The sequence below is a fragment of the Pteropus medius genome, unplaced genomic scaffold (assembly GCF_902729225.1).
Source record: "Pteropus medius unplaced genomic scaffold, Ma_sr-lr_union100, whole genome shotgun sequence".
In the NCBI taxonomy this organism is placed as follows: domain Eukaryota; kingdom Metazoa; phylum Chordata; class Mammalia; order Chiroptera; family Pteropodidae; genus Pteropus; species Pteropus medius.
Window position 1 is genome coordinate 4,576,028 of NW_024356335.1, and position 18,849 is coordinate 4,594,876.

Here is an 18,849-nt window from a genome sequence, read left to right on the forward strand (position 1 = left end):
CAAGGTGCCTTTAAAGCTGTTCTTTCTCCTCTCTGCTGTACTTACTGATTTTTTGATAAATATTAATCAGTTTTCATTTTTTTACATCATTAGATTTCTTTATTTAAAAAATAGTGTATGTTGACTGTAACAAAGGAAACTGCAGAGATATATTTTAAAAAGTTACTGTTTCCTCAATCATGTCTCCATTAGCTAGTTAATGTTAGGAGTTTGATGTGTGTCCTTTTGCACATTTCTGTATGTGCTCACAAATTCATTCTACGAGCTGCTTTTATTACATATGGATCTGACTCATTCTTTTAGTAACTGCATAATTTATTGTTGGTGTTCCATAATTTTTTACTTTTCTCCTTCTAAAAGATGTTTAAACCGTGTCAGGCTTTTGCCACTATGAACAGTGTGGCATTTGGTACATATGCCCTTATATACTGGTACTTTTGTACATAGAATCCCCAAAGTGGGATTGTTGGCTAAGAGAGAATTTTAATAAAAATAAAAATTTCAAATATATGTTCATTCCACCGACACATAAAATGGATAAACTAAATGTGTGTATATATACATATTACTATTCAGTCTTAAAAAGAAAGGGAATTCTGACACATGCTATAACATGGGTGAATTAGAAGACACGCTAAGTGAAATAAGACAGTGACAAAAGGACAGACACTGTATGATTCCAGTCACGTGAGGTACTTAGAGGAGTCAGATTCAGATACAGAAAGCAGACTGGTGGTCCACAGGGCCAAGGTGGGAGAATGGGGTCTTATTGGGTAATGCGTAGAGTTTCAGTTTTGCAAGATGAAAAAAGCTCTTTAGATGGATGGTGATGATAGTTGCACAACAATGTGAATGTGTTTAATGCCAATGGACTGTATATTTACCACAGTTTTTAAAAATAAATAATTTAAAAGTTTTGAACAGATAGTGCCAAATTGTAGAAAAAAGTTATAGCAGTTTATTTTCCTGTTGGCAGTGTGTAAGAGTGATTATTTAATATTTGTAAGCTCACGTGTATTCCATGTGCTCAAAAGGCAAAATACGGAAGGAACAGCTTTACTCTTCTAATCCTGTCATCACCACTGACTTACCCAGTGACCTAGGCACTCTCAGCCCCATAAGGTGGTCTTCCTGTAGTCCTCGTCTGAATGGGAGACCACTCTGCACTTAGCACTCAGCTGTTTTCAGGAACATGGAAAAGACTCACTTCACCCAGTAACAAGAGAGGGTGTTTGTTTATTTGTTTATCTTGCTTTTTAATGGAAAAAGCAATGTTAGGTACTAGGAAGAGAGCCTGTGTATCTCTGCATGATTAAATATTGGTGTCAGTATGAAAGTCACCTCTTGCTCTTGGGTCCTCAGATAACTATATCGATTTTTCTTTGTCCCTTCCTTAGGAGGTCAGACCAACCTTCGCATACCTCAGGGCACTGTGGGCCAAGTAATGTTGGACGATAGGGCTTACCTGGTACGCTGGGAATACTCCTACAGCAGCTGGACCCTCTTTACCTGTGAGATCGAAATGCTGCTTCATGTCGTTTCCACTGCAGGTGAGGGCAGTGAGGGAGACATCACTGTGGGGTGGAAAAGTGGACATGCTTAGAGGATTTCAAAATAAAATTCAGAACCATCCAGATTGTGATTCTTGTAATTTGTTCATCAGGGTCTCAGAGACTATTCAGTGATCTTAAAGGAATTGTTTTCCATGAGGTCACAGGCTTTCTTTCCCCTCAGATGTGATTCAGCACTGCCAGCGGGTCAAACCCATCATCGATCTGGTCCATAAGGTCATCAGTACAGATCTGTCGATAGCAGACTGTCTCCTGCCCATCACATCCCGCATCTACATGCTGTTGCAGCGGTGAGTGTCTGGTCACACACTCACGGAGTTCAAGTCCACACATATTTCTCTGTGGCAAGCCCTGGTATGATATATGTCCCCAGGTGAGGGCTTTCCTGTTTTAACATCTCTGCTGAGAGGAGAAACTTGGAAAGAGAGAACTGGAAAATACTTGTGATGGAACAAGTCATATCATTCATTTTACTAAGTACAGGGCACTGTTCTCCAACCAGGTTAACGACAGTGATCTCCCCCCCTGTGGATGTCATTGCTTCTTGTGTCAATTGCTTGACTGTTTTGGCTGCACGGAACCCAGCAAAGGTGAGACACCATGTCTTCTGAATAGCCAGAAATTGTTGCACTTGGTTTATACCTGAGGACACAGACATTTGACTCTTATTTTTCTTTTCTCAGGTCTGGACTGATCTTCGTCACACAGGTTTTTTACCATTTGTGGCCCACCAGGTCTCCAGCATGAGTCAGATGATTAGGTGAGCCCAGTCTTAGGGTGGGGAGAATATATTCCTTGAGAATATCATAGACATTTCGAGTCTAGTTTTAAAGAAGCTTCTCTGTGCCCATTTAACTGTGCCCTTTGTCTGTTAAGCCCTTTGACTGTAAATAGAGATGAGTAAGGACAAGGCAAAGGAGACAGTGGTGACTTTGGAGCACAGAGGCTGCTTTCTTCTGAGGCCAGCAACCCACGGTCTCAGCAGCAAGCTTAAGTTTCCGCAGGGGCAGTCGAGGAGGGAGAGAGAGATTGAGATTTCTCATCCAGTAGCAACCACTGTAGGTACGCATGAGAATTCACTTTCCAGTCTAGAGCATCCAAAGATGTCTGGATCCAGAAACTTGGCTTCCCTTTCTTAAGCCAGAATCACTGTACTTTTCCTTGTTTCCTTGGCTACTCGCACTCTTGCTAGACCAGTAGTTAATGCACAGCTCCATCTTACTACCTGAGCATTCTCTCCTTCCTCTCTCTCTTCCTTGTAAGATAATGATATTTTCCTGATGTGTATTCGATTTTTCACTTTAAACCTCTTGAGGTTGTGTATCAGTAAAACATGTCCTTAATGTTTATACCCTGGGTATAAAATTACCTAAATTTGATTAATTCCTTTGCAGAGCTTTCTTATACCCAAGCCATCTAGACAATATAAGAATGTTCTTTAATTACAGTTTCTTGAAACCTTGAAATTGCCGCATCATTTTTTCCCCTCTGCCTCTCCCTCTTTTTCCAGTGCGGAGGGGATGAATGCTGGAGGGTACGGAAACCTCTTGATGAATAGTGAACAGCCCCAGGGCGAGTATGGGGTCACTATTGCCTTCTTGCGCTTGATCACCACTCTTGTCAAGGTAAAATCTGGTCAGATAGAACCATCTGAAGTGGTATCCCTGCTACGATGTATTGTTGCCATCTCGTCTGCAGGCGGAGCAGTTGTCCCAAAGTTATAGTGATAGCAGTTTGTGTGTGCTAGATTCTACAGTAAGGCTTTATCTGTCTTCATTTATCTAAAATTCATAGGCAGTATGGTATATAAATACACTGACTGTCAAGCTATTTTAACTGCAGCCCAAGATAACATGTACATTTTATATGACATTTTAGTATGTCTGTGTATGTACGTATACTCCTGAGGCAAAGTTTCACAACGTGACACTACGCTTACTATGCAAGATGCACTTTGATATTTTCCAATAAGCTGATCTCACAATCCACTAATGAATCACGACTCAGTTTGAAAAATACTGATGTAAAATGGATTTTAGAGTCAGAATGAGGTTTTTATGTTGGGCAAGTATATAATTTCTCAGAACCTCTGTAAAATAGGAATGATCAGTGATCTTTACTTTGTGGAGTTGTTGAGAGGGCCACATGTGAAAAGCCCTTGGCACACTTCTGCCTACAGGAATCAGTAAAGGCTTGAACAGTTCTTTATAACAGGGATCCCCAACCCCCAGGTCCGTGGACCTGTACCTATCTGTAGCCTGTTAGGAACCAGGCCGCACAGCAGGAGGTGAGCGGCGGGTGAGCGAGTGAAGCTTCATCTGTATTTGCAGCCACTCCCCAGCACTAGCATCACCACCTCAGCTTCAGTTCAGATCATCAGGTGTTAGATTATCATAGGAACACCGGTCTCTGGTGCCAAAAAGGTTGGGGACTGCTGCTTTATAGAGATGTTTATATATAAATAAGTAATCCCTATTTTTAAAATGAGGATGTTGATGTGTTAACGAGTAATATTAGGACAAAGGATTTTGAGTATCGGATCTCTTTTCTGATATTCCAGTGATGGAGGGTAGAGGTCAGGGGGATGGCTGGTGATGACGACACTGACACTGGCATTCTTTGTCATCAACAGTCCTGTATCTTTAAGGTACCTCCCTTCTGACCAGATTAGCCTTTATCCCTCTCCTTCATGTAGGTGCCTTTCATGACAGTGTCTCATAGTCTTTTTAGTTCTTTATTCTAGAGAAACGCACAACTTGGGCTCAGTTGAAGTGTTCTAATGTTTCTTTTTTTCACTGATGGCTCATGTTTGCCCAGTTTTCCTTGGGACTGATGGTTTTGAAGTTAAATCTCTAATGACTGAATGACTTTTCCTTATGTGGCATAAGCCCTCACAGCACGGTTTTTTTGTAGGGCCAGCTTGGTAGTACCCAGAGCCAGGGCCTGGTGCCCTGTGTCATGTTTGTGCTGAAGGAGATGCTTCCCAGCTACCACAAGTGGCGCTACACCTCCCACGGCGTGAGAGAACAGATTGGTAAGAAGCGTGGAAAGGGAAGGTCTGAGGAGTTTCTGGCTCCTTGGAGAATTTCCTCTCCCTTTCTTGGGGCGAGGGTCATCAAACAAGGCCACATTATTCCGTGTCTTTTCCGGAGTTCAGGTTGCCTGATCCTGGAGCTGATTCATGCGATACTGAACTTGTGCCATGAGACAGACCTGCACAGCAGGTATGAGGGGGGCGATTGCTAGCGCTTGGTATTCTTAGATGCCGCCGCTCACCGAGGGCTTCTGCTGTGTAGAGCTATCTCATCCCTCCAGAGGTTGAGCCCAGAGCTCAGTGTTCTTGAGGTTCTGATTTGCTTTCCACTGGACTGTTTGTCTTTTTTCCCTGTGGAAAGAGAAGAGCAAATGAAGTAGGAATGAGGTTGTTCCCAATGAGATTGTTGTACGTACACACACACACACCCCCCATTTTGTATGATCTTTACAAAAATTATGTATGTTCACTGGAAAATAGTCCATGCAGAATGCCCTTCATAAACCTGTTTTCCAGAAATGACTGTGAGCAAGTTAGTATGTATTCTTTTAGGTTTTTTCCTTTGCTTACTAATTGCTCTTTAACTTTATTTCCATGCCACTACATATAGACCTAGCTCGTTTTAATGGTTCTGTGTGGTCCATTGTGTAGATTAATCATAACTCATTTCGGTAAACATCCATTACTTGATGGACATTTAGATAATTTCTCAGGGTGATCTTTAAGATCGAGTCTGTTTAAAGAGAGTGATCAGAGAACCCTCATCTGGTAGAGAGCTGATCTGCATCACCGACATGCAGTTAGTTAGGTTTGGACAGTGCCCTTTCTTTCCTATAATAAGCTCGGTGGCTCCCTGTCATTCAGAATGTGTCTGTTTTCCAGCCACACCCCCAGCCTGCAGTCTCTATGCATCTGCAGCCTGGCCTATACAGAAGCAGGACAGACAGTTATCAATATCATGGGCATTGGTGTGGACACCATCGACATGGTGATGGCTGCTCAGCCCCGCAGGTGGGACTCCCTCTCCATCTTCCTCTTTTTATCTTCATTGTAACTGCATGTTCTAAGAACTCCAGTTTAAGTTAGCTTGCAGTAGCTTCGTAAGGACAACCTTGTACCTCTAGGACGGAGCCTTTGTGTATCCTAGTGGTGCTGTATAGACTGGCCCATAGAAGATGGAGTTAATTGCTCCTCCTCTTTCCTGGTTTGGACTGGAGCCTCTAATGGAAACTATTGAACTCTGGGATGATTGTTGGAATCTAATTCATGAGAGCACATATGTTACAAATGAAGTCATGTTGTCTGAATCAACTCTGGTTTCCATTTGGCATCCTAGTGATGGAGCAGAGGGCCAGGGGCAGGGCCAGCTGCTTATCAAGACAGTGAAACTGGCGTTCTCTGTCACCAATAATGTCATTCGGCTGAAACCTCCTTCTAACGTGGTGTCCCCCCTGGAACAGGCTCTCACACAACATGGTATGTATTTCTCTTCCAGTCAGCAACGTTTTTGCCCATAAGTCCATATTCCAAGTTGTGTTTTTAGATGTCAGCAGTATTTTCTGATTAACTTCTTGAGGAAATTTAAGAATGATCACCAGCTTCCACCGTGGACTTAGAAACAGGAGAACTGGATCATACTTCATTTCTGCCTCCTACTGATGACAGAATAATAGTTAAGGACGCATGTTCAAAGTCATACTAACTTGGGTCAGATTTTGACTCCAATCAGCTTTGTGACATTAGGCACATTGTTAATAGCTCTGCCTCAGGTTTCTCTTCCATAAAATGGGAATAATAGTAGTATCTACCTTAGAAACCACCTGTAAAACATAAAAGTTCCTGTTTAATTATTGACTGTTAGTACTCTTTGATCTTAAACTATTCGTTTAATCTTCTTGGGTTTCCTCATTTTCAGGTAGTTTGGATAATGTCTAAGACATATTCCGACTGTATTATTTTGGGATTTTTATGATTTTTGCATTTCAGTGCAATGCTGCAGTGTGATGTCTTTTTCTAACCTACTTGATAAAGACTACCTGTTCTCTTCAAAATGTATTTCTTTTTGCTCTCAATGAATTGGATTGAGTTGTTTACTCCCAAATCCTGCCTGTCCCCTTGGCTACTGAAAAAGAATGACATAGCCACCCAGATTCGCTCTGGCCCTCCAAGTGCGCTTGAGGGTACATTCCCTCATGTATATGAGCCTTTTTGAACAGCATTCTCTCTTAAGAGCTCGAATCAGGCACACTGGGTATCTAAACTGTTTCCTTTGCTTCTTCAGGTGCCCATGGGAACAACCTCATTGCTGTTCTTGCCAAGTACATCTACCATAAACATGACCCTGCTCTGCCACGGCTTGCCATCCAGCTGCTGAAGCGTCTGGCCACGGTAGGATCCCACTTAACCAGCCAAAGCTCTAGACAGCTGGCTTGGTGCTTGTGACTACTCTTGCCTTCTCCCAAGAGAAGCTGCTAAGTTAGACTCCTCTGACTTTTAAGGTGTCACAGCCATACACGTATACATATACAAATTGTGTTTTATGAGGGTTATTTTCCCGATTACAGCAGACACACATACTCATTTAAAAATATTTATTTGAACATTACAGATAAATGTAACATAGAAAGTTAAGGCTCTGTACGATCCAAGAATCTCTATGAGCAGGTTGGTATACATTGGTCTAGATTTTTATCTGTGCTTATATAGTAAAGGGTGTTTGGGTGTATGCTTTTGCTCTTTAGAGAAGTAGAATTCCACTATACATAGTATTTTATGATTAGCTTTCTTCACTTAACACCATATTTTGCAGTCTTTCCATGTGGGCACATTTGGAGCTACTTGATTATCTTAAATGCTTGTATGGCATGCCATACGGTGGCTGTACCCTGATTTATGTGAGCTAGTTTCTCTTTCTCGCTATTGTGAACAGCACTGCAGTGAATGTTATTACCCCTAGAACTCTGTAAACTTCTGTTTACAGTTCCTACAAATTACGTAGATGTCAGTGCACATTTCAATTTTTATTAAACATTTCTAAATTGTCCCCCAAAAAGGACTGTAACAGTTTATACTCTGAACACCAAGTCTTGTATCCTTGCTACAGGTGGCTTCAGCAGTTTTTTAATCTTTGATACTCTAGTAGGCAAATCCATATTGTCTGATTTTTTACTTTGCATTTATTGAATCTCGAGAGAGGTCGCGCATCTTCCTACATTGATTAATGTTTCTGTGAATTGTTGGGCATCTCGTGCTATGGTTTGGGGTGATGTCCCTTTGGACCCAGAGCTGTATGTCTGGATGTTTCTCTTTCTGCCTGCTTTCTAAGTGTTCTCCAGCACCCTTCTGCAGGAGCCTGTTAGTTTTTTAGAAGTACTGCTCTGAGCCTGTGTGTCCTGGTCTCTACCAGGTGGCCCCCATGTCAGTGTATGCCTGCCTGGGCAATGACGCAGCTGCCATTCGCGACGCCTTCCTGACCCGACTGCAGAGCAAGATTGAGGACATGCGCATCAAAGTCATGATCCTGGAATTCCTCACAGTCGCAGTAGAGACTCAGCCGGGCCTTATCGAACTGTTTCTGAATCTGGAGGTGAAGGATGGCAGTGATGGCTCCAAGGTGAGCCTGCACCTGGGACAGAGCAGGGAGATGGCTCCATGGGAGGTGGGGGCTGGGCTCTGTGCATGTGCAGTTGCTGGCAGCAGCAGTGGCCATGACCCTCTTGCAGGAATTCAGCCTTGGGGTGTGGAGCTGTCTCCACGTGGTGCTGGAACTGATCGATTCCCAGCAGCAGGATCGCTACTGGTGCCCACCCCTGCTGCACCGGGCGGCCATTGCCTTTCTGCACGCGCTGTGGCAGGACCGCCGGGACAGTGCCATGCTGGTCCTCAGGACCAAGTAAGTGACTCTAGAGGGTGGGTCTTTGTCTGTGAGATGGGGTAACGGTAGCTCCTACCTCAGAAGTTTGTTGTGCCAGATCACTGAGCATATGCACAGGAAGTGCTTAGCGCCTGAGTCAGCCAGCGGGAGTTTCACTCGGCTGTTCTCTTTTTAATGCTGCCTCCAGCAGGTGTCATCTTTACTCTAAGGTAAAGATATGTTTATCTTAGAGTTCCTGCCTTTTGTATCCCTGTCTTCTGCCAACTCCTAAAACCCATTATTCTTTAGAAACAGTAGATTCAGATGAGTGTGGCTTGCTCAAGCCTAGGAACTGAATGAAACAACCTGTTGTTTTAGACTCTGTTTTTAAAAAAGGAAGGAACTTCAAAAAGGCTAAACAGGGCAGTCTGCATCCTTCTTTCCCTCTTCACTCTCTTTATGGGGCTGTTGGAAATGTACAGTGGAGTGAACCACGAGAATTTTTATTGGTCAGCGCTATACTGTACAATTGTGTTTCTTAAGAGGAAAACATAATTTTATCTGTGGAACCCTTTGCACTTCTGTAAGACAAGTGACCTTTGAGATACATGCCAGGGTTCGGAGAAGTAACCGCTACAGAGGTGGAGAAAGGACTCTGTGAGAGAAAGCATGATGTACAGCATGTATTTTCTTTTTAGACCCAAGTTTTGGGAGAATTTAACCAGTCCACTGTTTGGAACTCTTTCTCCTCCTTCAGAAACATCTGAGGTAAGCTGTGTGTTGTAGGGGTGGGAGGAGGTGAAGGTTGGGGACAGTGACTGAAAGTCCTTGGGAGGAAAAACTGGGCTGTGAGACTGAGCTGTAGAAAATGGTCCCTTCCCTAATTAGAATGTTCTCTTCACTAGAAACTTCTTTCTCTGAGAAGTGCTAGCTTTCTCTCCCTTTGGTGCTCTGCTTTGGGAAGGAAAGGGGCGCGCCCTGCTCTGTGTCGGTGGCCCCATGGTCTTCTCCGCTAACTTGGAGACACTGTGGACCTGAAGCTTCTGCCCTTGCAAGTCAGACGGCCATTCACATTCGATAGCGAATGTGCCCTTTCGTTCTCTAAGTGTTGGGTCCCTGCTCTGTTCCTTTTGCGGGGACACCAGGGAGGAGGCTCTCCCCCAACTGCTCTCTGCTCTGCTCTCCCCTCCACAGCCCAGCATCCTGGAGACCTGTGCCCTAATCATGAAGATAATTTGCTTGGAGATATACTATGTAGTTAAGTGAGTCCTTTCCCCTTTTGAGATTGTAATGAAATGTTTGGGGGGCGGGAGGGACCATGGTGGCCTACACTGGGTGCTTGGTCGTATAAGCCCAGGCAGAGGAGAGAGCTGCTTTGGAGCCATTTATGGAGGGCCACTCCACTGATGGCATTTATGATTATCAGAAAGAGTTATTGTGACGCAAACTCCATGTGCTCGAGATTTTATGGAGAAGGAATCCTGGAAAAGGCCTCAGCCTAACCCATTATGTTGAGCGAGAAGTATGAGCCCCACACATTGGAGGGATCCGGAGCCGGCTGCCTTTAAGCCCATGTGAGGTTGCTTTCTCTGCCTCAACAAGGGTCTGTGCCCATCACATTCCCATCACTTTCAAAACCTAATGGTAGGTTTTGTTTTTTCTTGACTCCCTAGGGGCTCACTAGACCAGTCATTAAAGGATACACTCAAGAAATTTTCCAGTGAGAAGCGCTTTGCCTACTGGTCAGGGTATGTGAAGTCCTTGGCGGTTCACACTGCTGACACAGAGGGCAGCAGCTGCACCGCCTTGGTAGAATATCAGATGCTGGTCTCCGCCTGGAGGATGCTTCTCATCATTGCCACGAGTCATGTACGAACCTCCTGGGGCGAGTTTTCACTTTGGTTTCCTAGCAGCGTTGTGCTGGAGTGCCTAGTACATGCAGCCCCTTGGGATAAAGAATGGGTCAGGGTTTTTCTCTGAGAGCTAAAATGTAACAAGTTCTGTGTCAAGAGCTGGGCGCTAATGTGGAGTATTTGAGGGTGTTGGGTCCTCAAGAGATCCTTAAGAAAAGTGCAGAGAAGTTAATTTGAAATCCCTCAGACATTCGTGAAAGTCTCTAGTAGCTACCTTTGCAGCCTTGGGTAAGTCCTAGGGGCTCCTTCCCATCGTCTCCCTCTCACGCACGTGCATTAATTACTGTCTTGTGCTGTGCCATGTGGTGCTAGGTAGATATTTGTTGACTAGTCAGCAGGTAGCTGTAGCAGCTGCAGCAGTACCCTCTCTGGAGAGCAGTTTTGTTTTCATTGGTTCTAGAAACTGCATTTCCTGGTCTTAGAAAAAGAACAGAGACCATTGTTTCTGTACTGTTTGTCTACTGAGAGATGGTTTTTAGCGAGAGAGTTAACATTTAAGGAGAGCGTGTATTCTTGGCATTTTTTTTTTTAGCCTGACACCATCATGCTATGTAGTAAGGAGTTGGTGTTGAACTGCTCTTTCCCTGGGGAATCCATATTACTATCTTGACTTCATTAATAAATTCAGCTTGATAGATGCCCCTTGTTCCAAGCATATTCCTGTATCTTCTGTGACTTGTTCCCTAGTGCCAGACTCCCCACGACCTTGGAGCTTTGCTGTGGCACAGCAGTTATGGAACCCTGAGTCTGGAAACACACCAAAGGCTCAGTTGTCTTTGGGGGATGATTAATTTCCCCCAGGAATAACCTGTGTGTTACCTGCGTTTAAGGCTCTAGCAAGGCTTTGGTTCCTGAATTCTTGAAAATCTCATCATATTCTTTACCCCCTAAGAAGTCCAGGAAGTTGATCATTCACTTATTCACTCATTCATATAACAGATATTAATGGAATGCTTACTGTGTGTCAGGCACCAGGGTTATAGCAGTGAACAAGGCAGATAAGGTCTTTAACCTCGTGGAGAGAGGTCTGAGAGGGAGGCAAATTGTCAACAAACTCACAGAAAAATATAGTTTCAGATTGTGATAATTCACTGTGAAGGAAATCATCGGGGCTATGGTAGCAAACGCTAAAGTAGAATGGGAATAGTCAGGGAGGCCCTCTCTGAGGAGGCGACGTCCAGACAGACCTGCGTGAGTGTAGGAGCCTTCCAGGTAGAGAGCCCGTGGAAGACAGTAGTCCAGGCAGATGGAATCACAGACACAAGGGTCCAGAGCGGGAAACAGCTTGGCATGTTCAAGGGAGAGGAAGGAGGCCGATAGGGCTGTGGCTGTGATTCTCAGATCAGTTGGAGCTGGCCCTGTGGGGCCTCCCGGGTCTTGTTGAGTTTGTGTTTCCAGTGCACTGGGAGCCTTTGAAGGGTCTGAGCAAAGGAAGCCCCTCATAGGAGCAGGAGGTGAACCTGAGCTTGATTCTGACCATGTCTTAAGGGTAGACAAACAAAACAGCAGGGCTGTCGAGCCCCATTTTAGTGAAGGAGACAATGCCTTACCAATGACTAATTACCTGGCAGAGGACCCCATGTTTCTTGGCTTCTAAAGTCTGGGGAATTTTCCCAACTGACACTTTTCTGTTCCTTTGCAGGCAGAGATAATGCACCTGACTGATGTTGCCGTGCGTCGCCAGCTCTTCCTTGATGCGCTTGATGGGACCAAAGCGTTAGTAAGTGTGTCTGGGAGATTTCACATTCCTGCCCGGGAGAAGGTTTCTGAGGTCAAATAGCAGCTCACAAGTCTGCAGTCACACAAGTGGTCAGGTTAAAGGGCTCAGTCAGCCTGGGACGCCTGCGGCTGCAGTGGGGAGGCAGAGGTCTGCCGCTGCCATGCCATCCCCTGGCCTCTCGCTGTGCCCCATCCCTGTGCTCCATCCCTGTTAGCTCACTGCTAGGAAAGGCATGAGGCCGAGAGGCGCCCGCGGGTGGAGCTGGAATCTTCTGCTTGTACTAGCTCACTGGAGCCTGACTTCTAAGTGGTCTGCTCTCTCACTGCAGCTCCTAGTCCCAGCCTCAGTGAACTGCCTCCGCCTCGGCTCCATGATGTGCACTCTGCTGCTTATCCTCCTGCGGCAGTGGAAGAGGTGAGCGTTGTGCCAAGAGAGGCAGCCCGCAGCCAGGCCTGCCTCACTGGGGCCTGCTTGATCCTTTTTACTGACCTTTTGCCTTCCCAAAGGGGAAATGAGTCTGAAAAATGAGTCTGAAATGGGCTAGCTTTCCGTTATGGAACGGGGCTGACAGAGCAAACGGGATGTCAGGCTGGCTGCCTGGTGGGCATCCTGAGTTGGAGCCAGGGCAGTTTGTGGCCTTTCTGTGAGCTGTGTTCTCCCTTCCCTCTCTACCCCATATTGTTTCTAGAGAGTTAAGTCCTGTGGATGAGATTCTCGGACCCTTGACAGAGATCCTAGAGGGAGTGCTGCAGGCAGACCGGCAACTCATGGAGAAGACCAAGGCCAAGGTGTTCTCAGCGTTCATCACTGTGCTGCAGATGAAGGATATGAGAGGTGAGGGGCAGAGTGGAGTGTGAATAGTGGTCTCTCGCCCCTGCTGGCAGCCAGGCCAGGCATGGCTTCCTCTGGCACAGGGCCAAAGGCACCTCTGGTGGGGGTTGAGTTTTCACTCTTGGAACTCCGGTCCTTAGGAAAAGTCTTTTCTTCTTCACTTGTTTCTCCTCCCCTTTTGTGGGACAGATACTCTCCCTCTTAGTACCATGCTACATTCCCAGCTGCCTGCCTGGGAAGGAAACCTTGGCATGCAGTGAGAAGTGGCATGGCAGGCGTGACAATGTTCCCTCCTTGTCCGCTCTGCAGTGAGTGACATCCCCCAGTACTCTCAACTGGTGCTGAATGTCTGTGAAACCCTCCAAGAAGAGGTGATTGCGCTCTTTGACCAGACCCGCCACAGTCTGGCATCAGGTAGTGCCACGGAGGACAAGGACAGCATGGAGACTGACGACTGCTCACGGCCCCGGCACAAGGACCAGCGTGATGGGGTGAGGGCGCGCCCTGGGAAGCTCTCTGTCCTTCCCACATATATCCAACAAATGTGAACTTCCTGCCTGTTCTGTACCAGGCCCTGAGGATGATTAGTGAACAAGAAGACAGTCACTGCACTTGGAGAGTTCTCAGCCTGGTGGCGAAAGTTAATAAATTTCAGACTGTGCAAAGAAGTTTTAGAATCCTATTGTGGCAAGTCCCACAGGGGAGAAATACAGGGAGAATATACAATGTGGGGTTCTCAATCTAGGGATTCAGTGACCTGGAGCAGGCTGGGGTGAGCAAAGATGAAGTGAGGTCTGGAGAGCTGAGGACTAGGAGACGAACAGCCTTGTCAGCGTTTTTGATCTGGATCCTAAATGAAAATAGGAAGCGATTTCAGGCTTTTAAGCAAGGGAGAGAAATGATCAGATTTGTACTCTAGAAAGATTATTCTGGATGCAGTATAGAATAGTGTTTCTCAAACTGTGGGTCATATAGGTCATCAGTGTGCTTTACAAGATGTAACGGTAGGTACCGTTCAATGAAAATGTATATGTGTATACTGGGGCACGATGTGAAAGCCTTTTTTACTGTGGGTTGTGGTAAAAAATGTTTGAAAAGCCACTGGTATAAAGAATCGATTGGAGAGGATCCAGAGGGGATGAGGGAGCATCACTCAGGTGGTGACTTCAGTGGTGCAGAAGAGGGGGTCACTGACTCCATGCCATGGCAGAGCTGAGTGGCGTGACCAAATGTGGGACAGGAAGTAGCACTGACGAAGCTCGATGGCAGTTTGGTTGATGGCTAGGGGAAGAGTCAGAGGTAGTCTTGTCAGTGTGGGTGGGGGTGGCTCCTTAGCGTGGGTGGAGTTGCCGATTCCCAAGAGGTGGATTGGGAGCAGAGCAGCTTGGGAGAGGTCCCGCGTCCTGTTTCAGTCCAGCTCATTTGGCCATGTGTGTGACCAAGGGAGGTCTCAGGCAGCCGGCGCAGGGCTGATGGTCCTCTTCCCTCTCCTCTGCCCCGGCCCTGCACTGCTTCCTTCCCTTCTATCCATCTTTGCTCCTGGGCCCCAGCAGGTGTGTGTCCTGGGCCTGCACCTGGCGAAGGAGCTGTGTGAGGTGGATGAGGATGGTGACTCGTGGCTGCAGGTGACCCGCAGGCTCCCCATCCTGCCGACCCTCCTCACCACTCTGGAAGTGAGCCTTCGCATGAAGCAGAACCTACATTTCACCGAGGCAGCGCTGCACCTGCTCCTCACCCTGGCTCGCACTCAGCAGGTAGGTGGCAAGCCCGAAGGCAGGAGGGTGCCGCCCTGCTTGTGCTGGGTGGGTCTGGTGCTGCCTGTGGTTCTCCAACAGCTCTGGTCTACCCTGAGAGCCCCATCTGCCTCTGGGCAGCCGGCTGCAGGGACAGGTTCCATCTCATTACCCGTCTTCCCTTCCTAGGGAGCCACAGCAGTGGCTGGAGCCGGCATCACCCAAAGCATCTGTTTGCCCCTCCTGAGTGTGTACCAGCTCAGCACCAATGGGATGGTGCAGGTGAGTGCCACTGGCCTGCCAGGAGGCCTGGAATGGCCACACTGCACTTTCAGTGGAAAAGTGCATGCCCGCTCCCCGCCACTTGCCCCAGAAGCTGCTTTTAGTGGCTTTTATATTGCACCACCCCACACTGACCTCCAGTAGGAGAAGCTCACACAGCTAGTTGGTGCAGACCTGAGTCTAGAACTCAGGATTCATGTGTCTTGTCTAGTGCTCTTTGCTTGTCACTGCTGGCCTCAGACTCTCTGGTCCTGCTGGTTGCCAGACGTGACCATGCCCATTCCAGGAGGTTTTCTCCTGCAGGCGGCCAGGCTGCCTTAATTGCTGTGCTGCAGGGTGGCCCTGCTCTACCTGTCAGCTGGGTTTCTTGGTGCCGTGTCCAGATTTTGTCCGTCATTTGCGTCTTAGACACCTAGCACCTCTCGGAAGTCCCTGGATGCCCCGTCTTGGCCGGGGGTCTATCGCCTGTCCATGTCTTTGATGGAGCGGCTCCTCAAAACTCTGCGCTACAACTTCCTGACTGAGGCCCTGGACTTCGTTGGCGTCCACCAGGAGCGGACCTTACAGGTGAGGGGCTGCCGTCATCTGGGGTGGGGCTCTGGTTATGGGGTCTGGGCCATTCCGGCATGGGGCTTGGTAGTCACAGGGTTTCAGTGTCCCCATTTCTGAGGTCTTAGGAGGAAAGCTGCTGGCTAGCCAGCCTGTGCAGCTGCAGGGTGAGGAGATCAGCGCAGACAGAATCCCTCAGTCGTGACACCAAACCACCCGTGCGCCACCATCTCAGCATTTGTGGGTCCAAAACTTGTCCTCCCCACAGGAGGGCAGGAGCAGATGCATCAGGTCCCTGCGTTACCCCATCTTGTCCTTCTGTCCCCTCCCAGTGCCTCAACGCGGTGAGAACGGTGCAGAGTCTGGCGTGCCTAGAGGAGGCGGACCACACCGTGGGCTTCATTCTGCAGCTGTCCAGCTTCATGAAGGAGTGGCACTTCCACTTGCCTCAGCTCATGCGGGACGTCCAGGTGGGGCCTCGGACACATTGCTTGGAGGGATCTGGGGAAATGCTTGGGGACAGGATGCAGTGTGGACTGTCTGGCCACCTTCAGTGATCGCATGCCCATTCTTGGAACGTGGGCTTCTGCTCAGGGAGCACTGGGTTTGGTTTCACGGTGCTTCCTCTGGAATTAGCCGGCTCCCTCCTCAGCATAGGGCAGCCTTGTAGGTTGAGAGTCTGGGCTTTATGGGTCAGACCGTGGTTCCTGTTCCCTCAGGAACAGGTCTGAAGCTGGGAACCAGTCAGAGAGCAGGGCAGGTCAAGGACACAGGCTCTGGAGTCAGACAGGCATCTGTCTTTGCTGGGGTGTGACCTTAGCCAAGTCACTTCACCTTTTTAAGCCTTTTTCTTCTGTGCGATGGGGAAGTAATCCCTACGCTGTTTATTTACTGAGAACTTACACGGTGTCGGGCCTTTAGTTAGGTCCCAGGGAAGCAGCCCAGCCATCTGTGGACCCAGAGTATGCAGTTGAGCGTACTTAGCGGCTGGAAAGTTTTCAGCCAGACGGTGCAGAGGTGAGCATGAACTGCGCTTCCGAGTCCCAGAGCGTGGTGAGATTCTGTAGAGACCTGTGGTCGGTCTAGTCAGCTGGCCGGGGCTGCCACCGAGAGAACCCCTCGCCCCTCCCATGTTTGCTGCAGGTGAACCTGGGCTACTTGTGTCAGGCCTGTGCCTCCCTTCTGCACAGCCGCGCGATGCTCCAGCACCGCCTACAGGTAACTGAGCCCCACCCGCACGGCCGCCCGGAGTGCCGCACCCTGGCTGCCTGTGCTCCACCTTCCTTTCTGTCTCCTTCAGAGCAAAAACGGGGACGGCATCCCCTCAGCTATCGCCCCCCGAGTTTCACGGCCACCCACCGCTGTCCCTGCTGCCTCCTCATGCTCTTCCTCCAAGCAGCCCACTGCTGACACAGAGGCTTCGGAACAGCGAGCCTTGCACATGGTCCAGTATGGCCTCCTCAAGATCCTCAGCAGGACCTTGGCGGCCCTGCGCCACTTCACCCCGGATGTCTGCCAGATCCTGCTGGATCAGGTACCAGCACCCCCTGCGCTGCGCCACCAGCCTCCCAGCAGTGAGGCTCGGCCGTGCCCTGCTCTGTATTTGGGTGCTCTCTGGGGCCTTGGCTGGCCACTAGAATGCTCGTCTTGCTTTGCAGTCCCTGGACCTTGCTGAGTACAACTTCCTGTTTGCCCTGAGCTTTACCACTCCCACCTTTGACTCTGAAGTGGCTCCCTCCTTTGGGACCCTTCTGGCCACAGTGAATGTAGCCCTAAACATGCTCGGAGAGGTAAGTTGGGTGCTGTGTGGCCCCTCCACCCAAGCCTCCCTCTGTTTCCCTTCCTGACCGTGACCCTGGACACCTGGCCTGGCCTGGCCTGGCCTGCTCCTCTGCGTCAGAGTGCGGTGGAGCCTCCCTCTGTTGAGAGCTGTTGCGAGGGGTAAATGAGGTGACTGCTACAACGGCTGAGTACGGGGCCTGCCAAGTGAGAGCTTCTCAGTGAGTTGGAGTTATCACTGTTACCTGATTTTTGTTCTCTCGATTCTCTTCCTCCAGCTGGACAAGAAAAAGGAACCCCTCACCCAGGCCGTGGGGCTCAGCACACAGGCAGAAGGGCCCAGAACACTGAAGTAAGAAAGTCTTCCTTATGGAATTCGGTCTGGGGTTGGGGCAGCCGTGGGCCAGCTGTTCTTTTGGCTCAGTGGCCTACCTGGCACCTGCCAGCTTGGCCCTCTGCAGCAGTGCGATCCTCCTGTCCCAGGTCCCTCTTGATGTTTACCATGGAGAACTGCTTCTACCTGCTCATCTCCCAGGCGATGCGTTACCTTAGGGACCCGGCTGTGCACCCCCGGGACAAACAGCGGATGAAGCAGGAGCTCAGCTCAGAGTTGGTACTGAGGGGTGGAGGGGGTGGGGCCGGAGGGCAAGTCCCAGTCCTAGGGCGGGGGACCCTGGGCCTCATTCAGGCTTTTTTCTCTCGTAGAGCACGCTGCTCTCCAGCCTCTCACGCTACTTCCGCAGGGGAGCCCCCAGCTCCCCTGCTGCTGGCGTCCTCCCTTCGCCTCAGGGCAAGTCCACCTCTCTCTCCAAGGCCAGCCCCGAGAGTCAGGAGCCTCTGATCCAGCTAGTGCAGGCCTTTGTCCGGCACGTGCAAAGATAGGGCAGTGGCACGCCGCCCGCCTGCCACTCTCCACCAGCCTGCCCAGCAGCCCTGGGCAGCGGGTGTGCTGCTGGCCTGACAGGGCCTGTCTGGGACTGAGAGCAGCTCCTGTCACCCTCTCCTGAGTAGCCACGACTCCGACCACCCGCACACTGGCATTATTTTTGTAATAGATCAAGAGGTCAGCAGCAGGGGCGGGGAGCCACAGTCTGCTGTGCTCACACCCTCACCTTCAAAGTGCCCCAGAGGTGTACGCCTTCCCTTCAAGCATTCCCCAGAGCACTTGACCCCGGCCCAAAAAGAGACGGGGGAGCCAATGTCACGTGCCGCCAGGAGAGGCTGTATGCACGGGTTTGAAAATCTGTTTTCCATGCTCTGTTCTTGCAGTTTTTTGGTAATACTGTGGTCTATTTATACAAATATTAAAATACTGTTTATAGACAGCTGTGTGATATGTGCCTTCAGAGCCCAGGGATGACCAGCCAGCCCCCAGCCCCCAGCCCCCAGCGCATTGAGCGAGTCCTCCTGGGCGGGGGGCTGGGGAGTGGAGTGGTTTGCGGGGGGCGGGATGGTTACTCACTGACACCCTTCCATTAATGTGCGGTGCTGTGTGTGCTGGGTGGGCACTCAGATTTTCCCTTCCTTGGCTTGCCTAGGTCTGGTCCTCCCACCCATGCCACACACTGCCATTTACCAGCTGGC

At 48.9% G+C, this 18,849-nt stretch overlaps 1 protein-coding gene across 2 annotated transcripts in view; it reads left to right on the plus strand.

Annotated features, from left to right (window-relative positions):
* The window catches only part of NUP188 (nucleoporin 188), a 43,967-nt gene extending 25,377 nt beyond the window's left edge, over window positions 1-18,590 (plus strand). Inside the window, exons 16-44 of one of the 2 annotated variants that reach the window (XM_039861504.1) lie at window positions 1,398-1,550; window positions 1,735-1,861; window positions 2,074-2,161; window positions 2,255-2,331; window positions 3,082-3,196; window positions 4,485-4,605; window positions 4,729-4,795; window positions 5,488-5,616; window positions 5,942-6,081; window positions 6,887-6,993; window positions 8,012-8,218; window positions 8,328-8,497; window positions 9,157-9,226; window positions 9,653-9,720; window positions 10,132-10,327; window positions 12,014-12,091; window positions 12,420-12,505; window positions 12,780-12,925; window positions 13,232-13,413; window positions 14,473-14,676; window positions 14,845-14,937; window positions 15,346-15,504; window positions 15,819-15,956; window positions 16,630-16,704; window positions 16,787-17,020; window positions 17,145-17,276; window positions 17,544-17,617; window positions 17,749-17,878; window positions 17,971-18,590. In XM_039861504.1, the coding sequence (XP_039717438.1) occupies window positions 1,398-1,550; window positions 1,735-1,861; window positions 2,074-2,161; window positions 2,255-2,331; window positions 3,082-3,196; window positions 4,485-4,605; window positions 4,729-4,795; window positions 5,488-5,616; window positions 5,942-6,081; window positions 6,887-6,993; window positions 8,012-8,218; window positions 8,328-8,497; window positions 9,157-9,226; window positions 9,653-9,720; window positions 10,132-10,327; window positions 12,014-12,091; window positions 12,420-12,505; window positions 12,780-12,925; window positions 13,232-13,413; window positions 14,473-14,676; window positions 14,845-14,937; window positions 15,346-15,504; window positions 15,819-15,956; window positions 16,630-16,704; window positions 16,787-17,020; window positions 17,145-17,276; window positions 17,544-17,617; window positions 17,749-17,878; window positions 17,971-18,147 (3,743 nt within the window). In that variant the 3' untranslated portion in view covers window positions 18,148-18,590. The remainder of the gene's footprint in view (window positions 1-1,397; window positions 1,551-1,734; window positions 1,862-2,073; window positions 2,162-2,254; window positions 2,332-3,081; window positions 3,197-4,484; window positions 4,606-4,728; window positions 4,796-5,487; window positions 5,617-5,941; window positions 6,082-6,886; window positions 6,994-8,011; window positions 8,219-8,327; window positions 8,498-9,156; window positions 9,227-9,652; window positions 9,721-10,131; window positions 10,328-12,013; window positions 12,092-12,419; window positions 12,506-12,779; window positions 12,926-13,231; window positions 13,414-14,472; window positions 14,677-14,844; window positions 14,938-15,345; window positions 15,505-15,818; window positions 15,957-16,629; window positions 16,705-16,786; window positions 17,021-17,144; window positions 17,277-17,543; window positions 17,618-17,748; window positions 17,879-17,970) is intronic. The other variant, XM_039861505.1, reaches the window with a different exon arrangement.
* Window positions 18,591-18,849: the final 259 nt, after the last annotated feature.